The sequence below is a fragment of the Coniosporium apollinis genome (assembly GCF_000281105.1).
Source record: "Coniosporium apollinis CBS 100218 chromosome Unknown supercont1.21, whole genome shotgun sequence".
Classification (NCBI taxonomy): Eukaryota; Fungi; Ascomycota; class Dothideomycetes; genus Coniosporium; species Coniosporium apollinis.
Window position 1 is genome coordinate 111,188 of NW_006913283.1, and position 16,818 is coordinate 128,005.

The 16,818-nt window shown below is 52.5% G+C and overlaps 4 protein-coding genes across 4 annotated transcripts; 2 read left to right on the forward strand and 2 right to left on the reverse strand.

Moving 5' to 3' along the window:
• Positions 1 to 526: 526 nt before the first annotated feature.
• On the reverse strand, positions 527 to 1,939 carry W97_04698 (hexaprenyl pyrophosphate synthase, mitochondrial; the record flags this gene model as incomplete). Its single annotated transcript, XM_007782587.1, has 2 exons — positions 527 to 688; positions 734 to 1,939. The coding sequence occupies 2 exons, from the start codon at positions 1,937 to 1,939 to the stop codon at positions 527 to 529; spliced, it is 1,368 nt and encodes a 455-aa protein (XP_007780777.1).
• A 255-nt stretch (positions 1,940 to 2,194) lies between these two features.
• W97_04699 (uncharacterized protein) lies at positions 2,195 to 3,022 on the forward strand (the record flags this gene model as incomplete). Its single annotated transcript, XM_007782588.1, has 1 exon — positions 2,195 to 3,022. One exon carries the CDS (start codon positions 2,195 to 2,197, stop codon positions 3,020 to 3,022), a length of 828 nt encoding a protein of 275 aa, XP_007780778.1.
• Positions 3,023 to 8,377: 5,355 nt separating this feature from the next.
• Positions 8,378 to 11,585, forward strand: W97_04700 (serine/threonine protein kinase; the record flags this gene model as incomplete). Its single annotated transcript, XM_007782589.1, has 6 exons — positions 8,378 to 8,959; positions 9,012 to 9,370; positions 9,424 to 9,593; positions 9,645 to 10,762; positions 10,813 to 11,354; positions 11,417 to 11,585. The coding sequence occupies 6 exons, from the start codon at positions 8,378 to 8,380 to the stop codon at positions 11,583 to 11,585; spliced, it is 2,940 nt and encodes a 979-aa protein (XP_007780779.1).
• Positions 11,586 to 13,350: 1,765 nt separating this feature from the next.
• W97_04701 (uncharacterized protein) lies at positions 13,351 to 15,159 on the reverse strand (the record flags this gene model as incomplete). The annotated part of the gene is made up of 4 exons (XM_007782590.1): positions 13,351 to 13,922; positions 13,972 to 14,563; positions 14,613 to 14,944; positions 15,075 to 15,159. The coding sequence occupies 4 exons, from the start codon at positions 15,157 to 15,159 to the stop codon at positions 13,351 to 13,353; spliced, it is 1,581 nt and encodes a 526-aa protein (XP_007780780.1).
• Between the last annotated feature and the right edge of the window lie 1,659 nt (positions 15,160 to 16,818).

The following is a 16,818-nucleotide window of genomic DNA, read 5'->3' on the forward strand; positions in this document are numbered from 1 at the left end:
CAGGGAAGATCACAATCTTAGGCCGAAGATGCGACAGGACTGCTGTCTTATGGCGAGGTAACGTCCTCCTGCCCTGAATGGGGACACGACTGGAGACGGGCAAGGTCGCGTGAAGTGTAGAACGTGAAAGGGAGGCCATATCATGTGCTTACGACGGTTTCAGAGATCAGACCAATCGGTAGCTTAGTAAAATGCCAGTGGAATACACCCTAGTAAGCATTTGCTTGTTGAGGTCTTGAGTATTGAGCTGAGCAGAGTCCACTTCGGAGACTATGAAGATGAGGATGCCAACACCATCGCAGCAGATGCAAAACGCTGCAGAGGACAAAGCAACATGCAGCCAATGACCAAAGCCAAGAGAGCCGTCGTTTTATACAGTGCAAAGCTACCGAGATGGAAAGCCCGCAACCACCTGAAGCCAACTCGGTCTAGAGCTAGCAGCATCCTGCGGGAAGGGACGATTTGAGTAAGAATATCTGCGCCGGTGCACCACAGCTGCCATATGATACAGACCAATTCTAGTTGTCTATTTCCGCCTCTTCATAACTTTAGTACACATTTCGATCAAGCCGTCTCTAGCATCACTAGCCGGGAAGCCGCTGATCGCCTGGATTGCCTTGCCGACGTAGTCTTGAGCCAGCACTCTCGTCTGTTCAAGGCCCCTGCTTCGAAGGACAATTTCTCGAGCCTATCATCGTTAGCGTTTATCCCTATACAGCTAGAGCAAACTCACTCTCTGCACATCGCCCGGCTCGGCAAACTTCCTTCCTACCAGTTCCCCCAACTCTGGATAGTCCCTCCACGCAAACAACAGCGGCGCCGTTGCAAGGCCCAACTCTAAATCTGCGCCAGCCGGCTTCCCAAGCTCTTCTCCGCTGATTGTATAATCCAACATATCATCCACAAGCTGGAAAGCCAGTCCCAGATTCTTGCCATACGCATATGCCGCCTCCACCACCTCGGGCGAGCTCTGTCCGAGGAGCGCCGCCGCTCTACAGCTCTTACTTATCAAAGACGCGGACTTGAGGTATGTCTTTTGGAGGTAGTAAGAAACGGTCTCCTCTGTCCAAACAGGGTTCTTCTCGTCCTGAGCCGTGTTCTTCAGCTGCATGAATTCGCCTTCGACGAGGTTCGCTATCACAGTCGCAAGTAGCTCTGTCACCTCCGGATCTCGTAACCGAGCCAATGCGACTGACGCGCGGCCGAGCAGGAAATCGCCTGCTAGGACGGCCATCTTGTTACCAAAAGCGACGTTTGCGGAGGGCGCAGCGCGGCGGGCGAGTGAGTGGTCTATCACATCGTCGTGGAGGAGCGAGGCGGTGTGGATGAGTTCGGTGATCTCAGCGAGACGGCGCTGTGAGGGGAGAATATCGGAGTCTTCGGAGGTATAGGCCTCGTCTGGAGAGGTGGAGGAGAGGGGCGTGTAGGCTGGTGCGGAAGGATTGGCGTCCTCGAGGATGGCGGAGGGTGAGATGGGCGTGTTGATGGGCTCTAGGCGCTGGAAGCCGCTTTGTCTAGCTACCTTCGGCGTGAGGGCTGTTGCCCGCGACATGAGCAAGACGAGCATTGGGCGGACATATTTTCCTTCCGACTGGGTATAGTATTTAGCGACGGTGTCGAGGGTTGGATGGCCGGAGCCGAGTAGTTGTTGTATGTTTTTCGTGAGAAACTTGAGCTCCTTTGCGACTGTCCGTAAAGGATCAACCTGTATCGGCGCTCGGGGGTCCGGCGTGGCATTGAATATATTCTGCGCAGCAGTGACTGCGGCTGCCCAACCCGACTGGCTTCGCCGCCGCGGAGGGTGGTACAATGAGGAGACGGCGGATATCTGGGGGATTGACGGGGTCTGTAAGCATCGAGAGCAGACAGAGTGTTGAGGACGTTGGGAGGCGAGGGAGCTTCGGAGGAGCGAAGGAGCTCTTATCGACCGACTGGCCATTGAAGGAGTCGCGCAAGGCCAGCCTCCGCAGGGGTTCTGCTTCTATATCAACGGAGATGGGGGTTAGACGACAATCGGTGTCCTCACTCTTACAATATCTCGCGCTCAGGGCTGCTCCGAACTTTTTGCGGAAGAGATCCCCGTTGGATGACGCTTGGACGGCATCTCGGAACAACCACCGCCCGCGTAAGGCGTCCAAGTATCTGGTACAATTAAAGCCTCTGTACAAATGTCCTTTTCTATACAACCGCAGCCATGGTCCTCCTCACCATGACGCGTATCGTGGTGGCAGCTGTGAAAGGATGTCAAGACGTAGCACCTGGAGAGCTCGAGAAGCTACAGCTCGGCTCAGAACCGTCACTCGCCGCACCAGAGGTCGGTAATCCAATATCACATGGGCAACTCATCGACATATCGAAGCTGCTCAAGGCCCGGAGCAATCTTCAAGAAGACGAATTAGAAGACCAAGACATGCCATATCGGCTTAACGACCTCCTCCAGGGCTCGAGAATCTACATTCCACCGCCTGCTCCTAAGCCTGCCCAGTCCTCAGAATATAAAGCATTGATGGCCCGCCTACACGCCGAGGAGGAAGCTCGCGCTTACGAACGCATGCTCAACCCGCCTCCAGTACCTGAAGCATTTACCCAGCGCTTTCCCGCCTCGCCCCATGCTCACCTCTTCAATACTCCGTCCGATATCGCGAAACAGGAAGCGGACGAGGTTACCTACGCGGATGTCAATCGTCAGGTCGCCCTCATCATCAACGTGCTCGTCTCTATCATCGCTTGCAGTGTGGCTATCTGGATAGCCGCCCGGCACTGGAGTACGCCGCAGCGACTGGGACTGAGCATGACTGGAAGCGGTATCGTGGCCATGGCAGAGGTGGCGATCTATGTCGGATACCTCGGACGTGTGAAAGAGAGCAAGCAACTGGAGAAGGCAAAAGTGGAAGTGCAAGAGGTGGTTGAGTCCTGGGTAATTGAGGCAGACTCCACGAAGAACACCAGGTTGCCGAGGCTCATCTCGGAGAAGGATGAGAACGTCGATAGCGTCAGATTCCGGAAGGGCAAACACAGATAAAGCGGTTCGGCGGAGCCTCACGTCACACGTGGTGATTGCCTCATTGCCGTGCTCTACGGATGCTGAGCAAGCGAACCATTGCCTGATGCAGGCATCGACGAGCGCCGACGATTTCCGCAGAAAGGCGACAGCACGTTTCAAGTCTATGTACTCGGGACGTGCTCAACGTGACATCTCCCTGTTGCTGGCGAAAAGCGGAACTCAGGTTGTAGGCCTGGGATATCTTCGGCGGAAGCTTGTCGGCCAACGGTTCGGTACTCTGAATATGCAGAGTATCCGTGGGGATGGTTACCTGCCCGCTAAATAGCCGCTCGGCTATTCTGTCGCCCCGAGGTGTGTAGACGCACCCCTTTGGCTGGCTACCGAAGGGATGCCCATGGCAGAGACTGAACGATTGGCGGTTGCTCTGGTGCTCAGAGTGGTCTCCCGCAGCGTGCCCCGCTCGGCTTGTCACCTGGCAGCCAAAGAAGGCTGTCTACTGCATGGTCGACATCATCGCGGGATCCAGCGTGGGAGCTATCATGGGAGGGTTTGGAGGCTCTGCTGATGCGAGCTTTTATGCGCGGCAGTTCAGAAGCCTATTAAGTGAGCCTTGTGCAGGTCTTACAAACAAATAATCATACCTGCTGATTGCATCACCCTGTGCGCTTCCGTCGTGCTCAAGCCACTGGTCCCTCAAATCCTATAATCCCAGGAAGTACGCATTCAATGAGCCTGCCCAACCCTGTGAATATCATGGTATGGGTCTGGGATACAGTTCCGTCGTACCGCCTTAGAAGGGCCGATTTAAAAACATACTTGACGAACTTGTTTGGAGAATACGAGGGAGATTTCTACATTGAGGTTTGTTTCTAGAGCAAGTCGCCCAGCGGCATATAGCTGACGGTCACGTACAGCTTTCGAATGACAATTACCGTTTCTATGTTCCAAGATCTCTGACACAAGTAAGGCGACCCACCAGGCCATGACGCAGCCGCAGTGACTGAAAAGTTCTGACGAGGACAGAATGAGAGAGACAGTGTCCTAGATTTGCGCTGGGAGGACGAATAGAAGCTTCCTCCTTGCCTCGCGCCTCGTGCTTCGCGCCTCGCTACAGGCACGGAGGGCGCTCTTTGTGATCCGCGCGGACGAAGGGCCGAGAGCCACATGAATAGGGGTTGCAGCGGTTTCATTCTGAGGAGGTTGGTGGAGTGCAACATCTCGTTCACGTAGAGAGTTACTGAGTCGATGTATGTGACTTGGAGACAAATGTACTTGTACGGAGGTGGCTACCAAAAGTCGCTGAACACGCTAAGGCAGCCACAGCAGCACTATCACGCATCTGTCCCACTTGAGGCTAGCGGTGAGCAGGGATGCAAGCTCTGGCTTAGATCTAAGCAGCGTTAATATTAAGACCTCCCTTTGGTACAAGGATAAATTTAAGCTGTCTACCGAATGCATTCCATATATAAAAGTGGTGAACAGGCTGACCGAAGGCTAAGACTATGAATTGATGCTAGAGCTCTTGACTAGCAACCCAGCCCCTGTACCCGGCTTACTTGAAGAAGCTAGCGTCCGATAGCTCCCGCTGTGGCTGCCTTAGCGTGTCCTGCAACTTTTGGTAGCCACCTCCGTACACTAGGCCGTCGAGGCACACATGCATGGGCGGACGGTGCGGGTTGAGGCATCACCCAGGCTCAGCTCTAATGTTAAGCTGCGCCACCGAGGCACCCGGGGCAAACCTATGGTTCCACGGATTGTGTCCGGTGGACCAACAAGACGCTTTCAACCAAGTTGTGTTCACCGAGAAGATGTGCGTGGCAACCTCGGCTGGGGCTCAGACGCGATTGGCGACAGAGGCTTAGACACGTTCGTCACTTGGACTGGAGAACAAGGTAGGGCGTTGTCGCCAACCCTTTGGGCAGCAAGGAGAGCAGGTCTCGCGTTGGCTGATTGTGTGTTCTTCTCAGCAACATATTTGTCTTGAGAATGCATGTTCTTGCAAATGTTCTAGAGAAGCACCCAGAGTGTCACCGTACTACAATGGACCAATTCATCAGCTCTTGCGATTCTGCAGGAGAATACCCTCGAAATCTAATTCATCCCAACGCCTATGTCCACAAGCTCAGGGCGTGCGCCGAGCGGTTAGACAGTGAGAACGAACGTCTCTTCAGTAATGAAGCCAGAGCTGCCGTGGACTTCCTAGATTTCGATGAACAGGCGCAGAGTACGTTAATACGCTTGTTCCAGCTTTAATATTGATCGAGGCATCACACTTACCTTACTTAGCCTTCCGGCTAGCTTGCATGCGGAATATAGATGAATTGAAGAAGCAGTTGCGCTTTGCGTGTGTACCCGGTTTTATGGATTCGCGATGTAGATTCATGTACGTGATAGCCCGTCCAGTGTTGACAACTTTATTCTGACGGCCACGTACAGCTTCATCAGTGCACCGCATTCACGAGAGCGATTGAAGATCACACGTGGAATGCTCATGGTTATACTCACGTACTATCAGGTGATGCCGTCATTCCTGGACTTTCTCTTCACGTTTGGAAGACAAGAGTACGCACAGGATTTCCACTTCAGTGCCTTCTGGCACGAGACGCGTTTGATGGAGATGGAAAGAGGCCTTCTTCTGTCAGATCTTGGACGCTCAGGTCGAGATATCCGTTTGTGTTACAGCTTACGATCAGTGGAACCGTCTACAGGGCAAGAGGGTTGGCCTTGGTCCGTCCGTCAAACTGCCCTCTATCATTCGTTGGATGTGGCAACCGGCCGGACGACATGGATTTTCATAAAGGGCGATCAGTTGATGAAGAAACGCATTAGGGATGAGACAGGACCAGATGGGTCCTCAGCCATGAATACGTTCACAACAAATGCTCGGGCTTTCGCGTCGACACTTGCAACCCATCTGATAGTTTGCGATTGGGCTGGGGAGCATTGGCGGTGGTATGTTAGTTTCCTTGAAAAGGAGCTTCAACATACAACTCGACGCACGCTATCAGCAAAAGTAGAGAAGAGGGAAGAAGCAGCGCCTGAGATGACACCTCTGCCGACACCACTGCCGACACCGTTCGTAACTCCTCGAACGACATATGCATCGGAGTCGCGAGTTCGACAGGAGCCTTGGATGTATTCATTTATGAAAAGAATAACTGACAAGGCTATCTCCCCTGCTTCGATATCATCGACGAGCCCCTGGGACCATACAGATCGTGGTGAAAAGCAGCCAGGCGCACCCACGGTGCAGGCTGACTTTTCATTCAGCGACTTGCAGCGAATCCAATTTCTCGAAGATAAAGCCAATGAGACTTCGCTGGTGCTGGAAGTCAATCTAAAAGTTTTGGGGGAACTCAAAAAGCATTATCTATCGGTGACAGGTTCAGAGGATTGTCCAGCAGAGTTCCATCGTGATTGCAAGATGGACATTTCCCGGTTTGAGCAGCGTGTGATGAGCGTGGAAAATGATCTTAGGACCCAGCATTCTAGAGTAAGGACGCTACTACGATTACTCGCCGATAGGAAGAACCTGGTATGTCCGAGTTCCTCAGTTTCAATTAAAGATCTTGAACGGCAGGCTGACTTGTTTAAGCTTTACGGTATATTGCAGTACCGTAATATGGAAGCAAGCAAGTCACTTGCTGAGGAGGCTCAGCGTTCTGCTAAGAAGATGGAGAACATGACAGGCGATATGCATGAAATTGCAAAAAGAACGAAGCAGGAAACTGTCTCAATGAAGATCATCACCCTCGTCACTCTTTTCTTCTTGCCGGGAACATATATATCGGTAGGTGTTGAAAATTCCGATCTGATAGATGGATGGATGTTTAACTCAAGCCTTAGACGCTCATGAGCACCGACATCGTTAGGTATCAGACAGAGAGTACGGGACCACCGGTAAAGGTTTTCCAACCAGGTGCTCTACGACTCTACCTGGCTATCACATTACCGCTAATGATTGTCACTTTCCTCGGGTGGTACGGAGTATATTGGTGGGTGAATCGAAAGGAGGCGCGTGGAGGAGCTAACAAGGTGTACAACACTGTCCGAAATTACACGCAAGTCTAACACAGAACGCGCATCGTACGCAACTGCAAGAGGGCGTACGACGTACGGGTCGAGCAGTGCTTGTATCGTTCAGGTTCTCAGCTCGCTCGTGTAGAGACGTAAAAAGAGCATCTACTGTAAAGCAACAGCAACAGAGTGACAGATCCATGATTGGAGAGCATGGTAAGGGCGCGACACAGGCAATCTGGCTTGCTACCGAACGACACAAGCCTAGGCGGGGCTAAAGTGCAAATACAGTGTTAATTTGAGCAAAGATCACGGACGGTGAGCTCGTGAGCCGCACTAAGGATTGAGGTTGGCACGATGACGAAGGGAGGGCGGCTTTACAGTCTATAGCTTTTGAAGGTTTACCTTTCATCACTAACTCACTGCGTTGTATCGCTCGAGAGCTTCAACATCATGCTTATAGATCGCCACTGATGGACTTACGACCGTGCCGGCTCAGAAGAGAATCTTTCTATGACGTTCACGACATCTGTTTCGAGGGATATGCGGCCGCGGCGGCAGGTAGGCTGTGAAGCAACCCTGCCCGTAAATGGTGCCAGAGTAGTTAACGGATGTCTCAAGCTCTTGATATCTGTGGCAACAACCGTGCGATCAGCTGTCCACCCTCGTCAGGCGGGAAAATGGCCTCACCGCGAAAATCATGCTTTTATCAACTATCACGTGCACAATCAGCTTTTAAAGGCTGTAGATAGTGTATAAAGGCTATTTATAAAGCACTAATCTATCCTCTTCCTTAGTGCACTATTTTAAGTAATCTATCACTTTGTTGATAAGGGGGTGTGTTGAGAGCAAAGCGAGGCGTGGTCGATAAAACGTGAGTTTCGCGGCGAAATTCTCGCGATGAGGCCATTTACCCGCCCGACGAGCCATCCAAGATCGGGTTTCAATCTGGAGTAACCCTGACCCTGATCCCAGGTGCTTCGCCGCAGGTAGCCGGTTACAAGCAATCAAGGTATCGCGAAGTCAATCTTGGTTACGTTTAAGCCTTACCTAGCGCCGACTGACCGGTGACAAGGTGCCGCACTTAGCGCGAGGGCTGTTGCGGGGCCATGTGGGGTTCTGTGGACGCCTTCAAGCTCGTGTCCTGATATGATTCATGCGTTGATGCCGCCCTGCTAGCAGGCAGGAGTCCCATATCAGCCTCAAGGTTACCCAACGCATGCTAACCTTGGAAGTCCCGCCGCTCTTCGCAGGGCGAAGCAATGTGCGTGCGCATTTATTTCATATACTCACTTTACTCGATGCCTGTTCCTGTCTTGTCTTGTTTTGCGCTTGACAACGGACCGTCCTCTACTAATGTCCGAGTCGCAACCCGACCACGAGAGCACGATCCAGGAGTTTTTGGGATTCCTGAGAAGTGCTGCCTGCGAAGGTGCCCTTGGATCTGACCCTGAAGCGAAACCTCAATTCGTACCGATTGACAGGATCACAGAGCGAGTGCAAGACACTAAGCGATTGTTGAAGCTCCTAGACGCCTTGTTCCGCAACAGAGAGCATGATTTCTACCCGGAAATCGTTCAGAAGGACTTTCCTAGGGTCTTCTGTACATTGTTGAGCATCGGCAGGGCAACGTTTATCGAGAACTTCATCGAGGACAGCCTGAGCGACAAGCTGCTCCCCTTTCGCGAAAAGCCGCCCCAGTTCCCAATCGCCACCGAAGGACTGGACTTCTGGAAGTCTTTCGAGGAAAAGCAATGGATGTTCTGTCCTGCAACCTTCGAGAACAGCACCCCCAAATTACGCTTCGTAGAAAAGCTTATCCTTCCCATCATACACAAAGAGAAGATAACAGAAGGTGGTAGCGCCGTGATCCATAAGATACAGATACATCCAGCATACAATCGGTTGAGGCCGTACAGTGAGGATCTGGTACAGCGTGTACGTCTCCGATATCGCAAAAGTTTGCAGACAAGTGTCTAACCCGATCTAGAACTTGAATCATCAGGTCGCAAACACGTTCGTCCTCAAAACGTACCGTACCAGAGACGCCAAGAGGTATTATGATAGTGAGGTTTACGGCTTCAGTAAGCTCAACTCTGGCGGGAGGCCTGAGCCTACCATAATCGGTTTCTATGGGAGCTTTACCCAGAACGATACCTTCAATGTGCTCTTAGAATACGCTGATGTGGGCAACTTGGAGCAATACTTCCAAAATCCAAATATCTCGCCGCCATCAAAGGGAGAGGAAATTGAAAGTTTCTGGTCCAAGCTTCTTGACATTACGAGGGCTATAAGATGCATACACAATGTCGAGCAAGGTGACTCTGTCAGTCCGAAGATTTTCCAAGGGTATGTGCATATCCAATGTTATCTTTATTTGGTAATGTTCTAATGTGGCGAAGGTGGCACCAGGACATCAAACCCGCCAACATTCTCGTCATGAGCAATGGGCAAAACTCACCATACATGTACGACTTCAAACTGGCTGACCTCGGACTCAGCCACTTTCGCAAGCATGTACCTTCAGAAGGGGATGCCCTGGATAAGGACACTTGCGGGACCCGTACCTACGGTAAGTTGCCGTCAACTGGGCTACAAATTCAACCCTATAACTCCATCATAGGCCCTCCTGAGTGCTGGAGAGCGGACGCTTTCAGCGCCAGGACTCCGCTCCGGATCCAGCAGAAAGCTGATATCTGGTCCTTCGCATGTGTCTTAAGCGAGGCAGCAGTTTGGATAGTCCATGGCCGTCATGGACTGCAAGAATACCGCCAGCGGCGCAAAGCCGAGACTGGGCTGAGGTCCAGCTTTGAAGACAGCGACTGCTTTCACAACGGCGAAAGAGTACTCAACGCTGTCAAGCAGACGCACGAATCCCTGGAGACCCATATTCGCCTCTCGGATCATATTACTCAAGCTGTCTGGAAGTCCATGATCAGAGAGATGCTGGTTGACGTTCAATCGCGTCCTGATGCGTTTCAATCTTACAACAAGACGAGGTTGATCCTTGAAGATGCAAGAGGACGCGGAACGACTAACCGATCCGGCACATCTCAAGTAGTCGTTGCCGTACCACCTTCGACACTGCCCGAGTCTCCAATTGATCGGCGGCGTTCTCAGCTGACGCCTCTGCACATGAAAGAAGTCCGGAGAACACTGCCTCCAGCGGGTCCCGCTTATCAGCCAGCGCCGACAACTAGAGAAGACCGAGCACAAACCTGTGATCCGAATTGCGTGCCGCCTAACGTGCTGCGCGGCAGTGATACCTGGCGGCCCAGGTTGCGTAGCTCTCAGGAGATGAAAAGCACACTTCTAATTTCTGGGCAGGCCTCGCGTCCTCGAGGTGGTAAAACGTGGGCTGAAGATAAGGATGACCAAATGTGTGAGTCTCCATCTGACCTTGACGACATTAGCGGACTCCATCCGGCCAGGTTTGGGTGTTTGGAGGAAGCCGATGCCGAAGACGTACGTTCCGGCCAATGCCGTACAAAGGAGGGCCGAGTGCTAGTAGCCGAAGGTCCGGTCACCTCTCCAACGACGACACAATCTCCTGTTGACACGCTTGAGCGTCCGTTCTCAGCTATTCCCGGTTCATTTCGCGAAGCCGGTCCTGAAGATCAAATACCGAAGTTATCCCTTGACGATGCGCAAAAATGGAAGCAATCCAAGAAGAGCAAATCCAAGGATGCTAAGCAGTTACCCTCCACGTATTGGTGGAATATAATAAAAGGCCGAGACCATGTATGTAACCCTTCCTACACATACTGAATTTACTGTTAAGCAGTACGCAGGCCTTCCTGATCGATAATTCTTCCTCGATGAGACAACACTGGAGTAATGTGTTGTCTCTGCTTGAAGTTCTGGCTTACATAGCCAAAATAGCGGACCCTGACAAGCTAGATTTGTACTTTTCGATGCCCGGCGAACCCAGCAAGAACAAAAAATGTAAGACTACAACGGAGCTTGTGAAAGCCGTGGAAAGCATGAGGCCGAATGGCCCCAGCTCAATGAAGTCGGACATGAATGCAAGCATAGGTTCTATCATTGGCAATTATCAAAATAAACTTGATGACCGTTACTCCTCAAAGATATCTTGGAGAAGGATGTCGGGGTCGTCCGTCAGACCATTAAGTCTTTGTGTTCTTACGGATGGAGTGTGGCAGCCGAACTGCAGTCTGGACAACACTATCAACAGCCTGGTGGGGATGTTGAAAAGATTCGGTCTCCAAGGTTCCCAGGTTGGGCTTCAATTCGTCAGGTTTGGCAATGACGAGGAGGGCAAAACACGTTTGGATCACCTCGACCATTTAGATCGCGAATTGGGCCTTAAGATGTGGGTGTATCCGCGATCCACAACTGCCACCTGTGGTCCGCTAATCAGTCTCTTTGCTCCAGGGACATTATTGACACCGAACCTTTTGACGGCTGCAACATCTGGAAAGTGTTTCTCGGTCCCATCAACAGATGGTTCGATGACGACCATCCTCGCAGCAGCAAACAACAGGAGCTTGACACCCGTCCTGCCAACGACGACACAAGGATTCGGTCCGCTTCTTCGCCATAACTCTGCACATGGCCGGTCGGGGAAGTCTGAAGGCGTCCTGCAGGTTCGACTTCAGTCTCGACATTCGAGTTGCTCAGTCGACACTTTCTCATCCGTCCCTTCCTTCATTTCTTAGTGATACCCGGCTTTTCGCTGCCACAGCACGCGCTCCATCCGTTTTGCAACGCTCGTTCCATCATGAACCGAAGCGATACAGCGCATTTCCTACCAGAAGTCTTTGCTCAACGGTGGCCAGAATACTAGGAAGGTTACGAGGGCGTTTCAGTCTTCTCCATTACTGCGGGCACGCCTATTGTGGCCTTATGGATTTATATCCGGCGCTGTGCTGAATTTTCTGCGTCGAGTCCCATGAATTAGTTGATGTATCTTGTTGAGGAGAGGCGCTTGCTGACTCAGAGGACGTTGTACATGAATATATCCCAAGATATCCGATACAGGGCTCTGTACAGTTTCTGTATGCTTGAAGCATGGCAGGGCGTCTTGATGGACTCCGCGGTTCCAATGTTTTTTGTCACTTCCTCTGCGGGTAACTTCACGGTGTTAGACAGCGGTGGCATGTACTTTATCTGATTCCCGTCATAGGCATTCGTCGTGCGCAATTGGGGATTGTCCGAAGAGTTGCTCTCGCTTAAGCGCTGTGCCGCATTTCTGGGCAGCATTCAAGACACCGGCACTATAGACTAGCAGTAGCAGGACCCATTGGGACAAGCTTAAGATGCATTGCTGTTGCTAATAATAATCTGCATTCAATTGTTCACTAAAGGCTCGGAAAGTCACGGTTTTCTGTTGTTGCCCAAAACATCACATTCTCGACAAAGGACTCGGGCGATGCGCACGATTCTCCCGCACAAGTGACGACGTAGATCCGGTCTTGAGCCTCAACGCCTGATTGTAGTTTGTTGTGACAGTATGGATGAGGGACAACTCGGCTCTCGGATAAGGCTCTGCTGAATTCAGCAGATACGAGCCAAGCTTTGATGGTCAGAAAGTAGGATAACCCAAAGTAAGAAAACCCTGCAACAAGCTGATAAGTCAAGAAATTGTTCTACAAGGGATCAAAAGAGCAGCACGGAGCTTGCTTGCTACCAGGAGCTCGCCTTGTGGAAGTGGGAGAAGGCACACGTGATGGCCCCCAATTCCTACATGGTTTCATATTTCGCCCCCATCTTCTACACTTCCACTGACCGGGTAGTCATAAGCAAGGCTTTCGCTACGAGGGATTGATGATAGGTGAACAACAAGCTGGCAGCTGAAGGAGACAATACCACTAGGCTACCGGCATACATGAATCAGCTGCACAATCCTTGTCCAATATTGTATGTACAAGCTGCAAGAGGATGCGTGCCCCCAGCTTGTCCGCCCATGAGGGCCTTGCATTGTCTGCGATGCATCGGAAGGCGGATGTGGATCCGGGGAACCTGGGGAGGTCCTTGTAAGTTTCGAACAACGTGCTTGAGAGAGGTATCACGTCCCCATACATATGTTATGAAAATTGAAGAGCGAACGGTGTAGATGGTGCCTCAAGGTGTCTGTATTACTTTGATACTGTACAGTTGCAAATATGATAATGCGCTTAGAAGCAGGCAGATCCAGCCCAGATCCTCTCCCAAGGTCTATCCAAGCCCGCGAAGCGGTTCCGTAACTAACGTCTCTGCCTCTACCAGAAAGGACAGTACTGCGTACATCAAATGGTATCTCAACTCCGCCCGGCCGCAGCTTTATGCCAGAAAACAATATCGTGTAAAAACATGTATGGGAAGATTTTTTAACCGTGCTGAGCACCTGCCTCACGCTCCGCCTTCTCGTACGCAACAGCGTGGCGGTCGCCAGCGATGCCGGTGTGCTGCTCGCCACTGCTCTCACTCGGCTCCCTGCCCTCTAGCATCTGGCTGTGTTGCGGAATGCCGTGGCGGTCACCCTGAGGGATCTGCTGCTCAGTCCTTGCTATGTCGGCCTTCGCGGGCGTCCAGGCGAGGTAGTCGCGGCGAACTTCAACGTAGTCGTAAGCGAACTCGCCCAGCTGGTCGTCGTCCATACCGAGCAGCTCTGCCTCCTCGGATGCGCGTAGCTTGAGGCCGGGGATGAAGTTGATGCCGTAAGCGAGGAGCGCGCTGATGCAGAATGCCCAGGCGGAGCAGGCGACGATGTAGGCGATTTGGATGTACATCTGCTTCCAGTTGTGTTGGATCCAACCTCCCGAGATGCCGTTGTTAAAGCCGTCGAGACCGATGATGTAGTCCGCGCCGAAGATTCCGTTGAAAATTAGACCAACGATGCCAGCGACACCGTGCTCAGCGAACACGTCCATAGAGTCGTCGATCTTGACCCAGAATTTGACTGCAATTGATTAGCGAGATCTCTCGGGTCACGTACGAAACAGACTTACTCTTAGTTGCATAATTGCATACGACGCCGGTTGTGATGCCAAGGACAACGCTAGCCCACGGAGGAAGATAACCGGAGGCAGGAGTGGCTGCGACCAGGCCGGAGATGGTTCCTGAACACCAGCCGACCATAGACCATTTCCTCGCGAGCCTCCAATCGAGCAGAACCCAAGTGATGGCGGCGAATGAGGCAGTAATGTTCGTGTTCCAGCAGGCCATCACGGCACGAAGGTTGGCGCCGAAGGAGGATCCGCCGTTGAAGCCAAGCCATCCAAACCAGAGCAAAACCGTGCCGAGTGTGATGAGCGAGACGTTATGGGGGCGGAAGTTAAGCATCATCTTCTCTTGGCGCCGGCCGAGAACCATGGAGTATGCCAAAGCTGACAGACCAGAGCCGATTTCGACAGGCCCGCCTCCGGCGTAGTCCATGACACCCCAGTTGAAGCCCCATCCGTTCGCAGCCCATGCCCAGTATGCGATCGGGCAATATACGATTGTGGCCCAGCAGAATATAAAGACCATCATGGGAATCAGGCGACCGCGCTCAGCAACGGCACCGACTGTGATAGCAGCGGTAACCGAGCAGAACATCATCTGAGAAAGTCAGCATCTGGAACGTTCTGCGCAAGCATGTAGAGCGTACCTGGTAAAACGCGTAGAGAAGATCGGGGATATACGGGCTGCCAGGGCTCGGAGCTCCCAGAGTATTCATAAGCCCAAGCTTCTTCAGGTCACCGATGAACCCGTTGGTCGAGTATTGACTGAATGCCAGCGAGTAACCCCAGAAGTACCATTGGAAACAGACAACGGAGGAGGAGAATAAGCAGGCCCAGATCATGCTAAGGGCCGACTTTCTTCGCGCAAGGCCGGAGTAGAGGAAGCCCAGTCCCGGTATCATGATCAGCACCATGGCAGATGCCACGATTATGTATGAAGCGTCTCCAGCCTGGTACCATTGGTTGAGATTCTCGGTGACTGGTAACCGCGAGTATTAGTAAACGTACAATAGTGACTTCGAGGACGGCGAGCTGCGGACTCGGCTATGATGGAAAATAGCATGTGATTGGAGATTTCGCAGAAATCCACTGTAACAATCTGAACTTACGTGAATCACCACCGAGATCCGGGTTCGTGCCATTGAACTCTGTCGGACCAGAATTGATCCAGGGCTGAGAACCGTAGCCTGACATTTCGACGGCTTGATCTCACCAAAGGGAGCACGTGAGATGGTACTGGTAGGGAAAACTTGAAACCTGGAGAGAGAAAGGAATACAGGGCCGCAGGGGCAGCTGCCAGTTCAAATATGGGGCAGAGCGACGTTGGGATACCCACAATCCCGGAGGAGTACGGGTTGTTTTAAGAGCTCACCCATTGATCAAACGAGCGTCAAGCACAGGCGTAGCATGAAGCGCAGCTTATCTTTCGCCGCACAAGCCAATGGCGGCAAGATAGACAGAGGGCGGGCTACATCACCCACAGGTCGTGGGGTTGTGGCGCGTTGGTTCGAGATCTTGGACCGTTGTTTTTCTGTGGTCCGAGAGGGTCCCAGCATGCCGTCAGCGAGCTCCGAGCCCCAGCGCTGGCGCTGCTGCCAACGGCGGGATACTCGGACGCCTATCTGCGTGAGAGAATTTTTGTCTTCGTTAGCCGCACAACGAGATCGATTCAGGTCTATCTGACGCCTGCGCGGCATGCATGAATCTGGAAGTCTCATCGAGTGCGTCTCCAACTTCTGTCTATTCCTGAAGGCACACACGCTGGGATTTACCCTTGGCACGGGATGGGGTCGGCCCTGCAGCGGCGTGCTTATCTGGGAGTTTTGGTTTCATCACCACCTTACGCGACGCCTGCGCGGACTGCCAGCCTTGCCGCCGTCCAATTGGGCGCGGGAAGGCAGATAGGACCTGACTAGAACTGAACTAGCACACTCGCGTGAATGCCGGATGGGGCAGACCCACGGTAGATGATCGCTCGCGCTAAGTCAGCTTGCTGTCTATTTTGCGTGCGGCTGATTCGCTGCTTCAACCTCAGAGATAAGAGCTCGCAACCACTCTCTTGCTGGGGCCAGCCGTGCGTCTCGGATGCATGTTGGACCGTTTTACAGGTGTGGTGATTCTGGGGAAGGCTGGAGAGATAAGCCGAATGTGCAATTCCAATTTTCACCAGGCGCCCCTCAGAGTTAAGATGATGGTGAGGCTTTCGATGGCGCTGCTCTATGATCTCTACCTCTGCAGCGCGTGCTGATATCCAGATACTGCCAACGTGACGATCTTCGTACGATTTCTAGACAGAACAGAATCAAGGTCTCAACGAACACAAGCAGCCCATGACGGGTGATATCGCTGGCGCTTCTTTTGAAGTGGCTGAGGTCCATAGAGCGCTCGAGCTCACCCTTCTGCGGGTGTTGCGTGGGCTACTCGGAAGACATCCGTCTGGAACGACAAACTTTATGGATCCTTTGTGGGGTAGAGAAGCATTTCCGAGGCCGTGATCCTGCATGTCAAACCTCCGTCTCCTGTCTGCCGGGTTTGGAGAACAGTGGAGGTTCTGGGTCCTCGATGTTTGCTTCAAATTAGGTTGTTCACCCATCAAGGTGGAGACTTGCGTAACGTTGCCCAGCATGTGAGAGCGCAAGGTCACCTCCTGACGGGCGCTTAACCTCAGGCTCACACACGGACAGGCTGGGCCACAGCTTTCTCATGGTTGACGTCGTGCAACTGACGGTATTCGACAGACGAATAAGAGCCTGCCCATGAGATCTCTACCGCCACGCGAACCGCCACGTCCAAGACGGAAGGCTGACGCATAGAGCAGTGTCCTTCCCACCGCGGCTGTCCGTACGCTGTTAA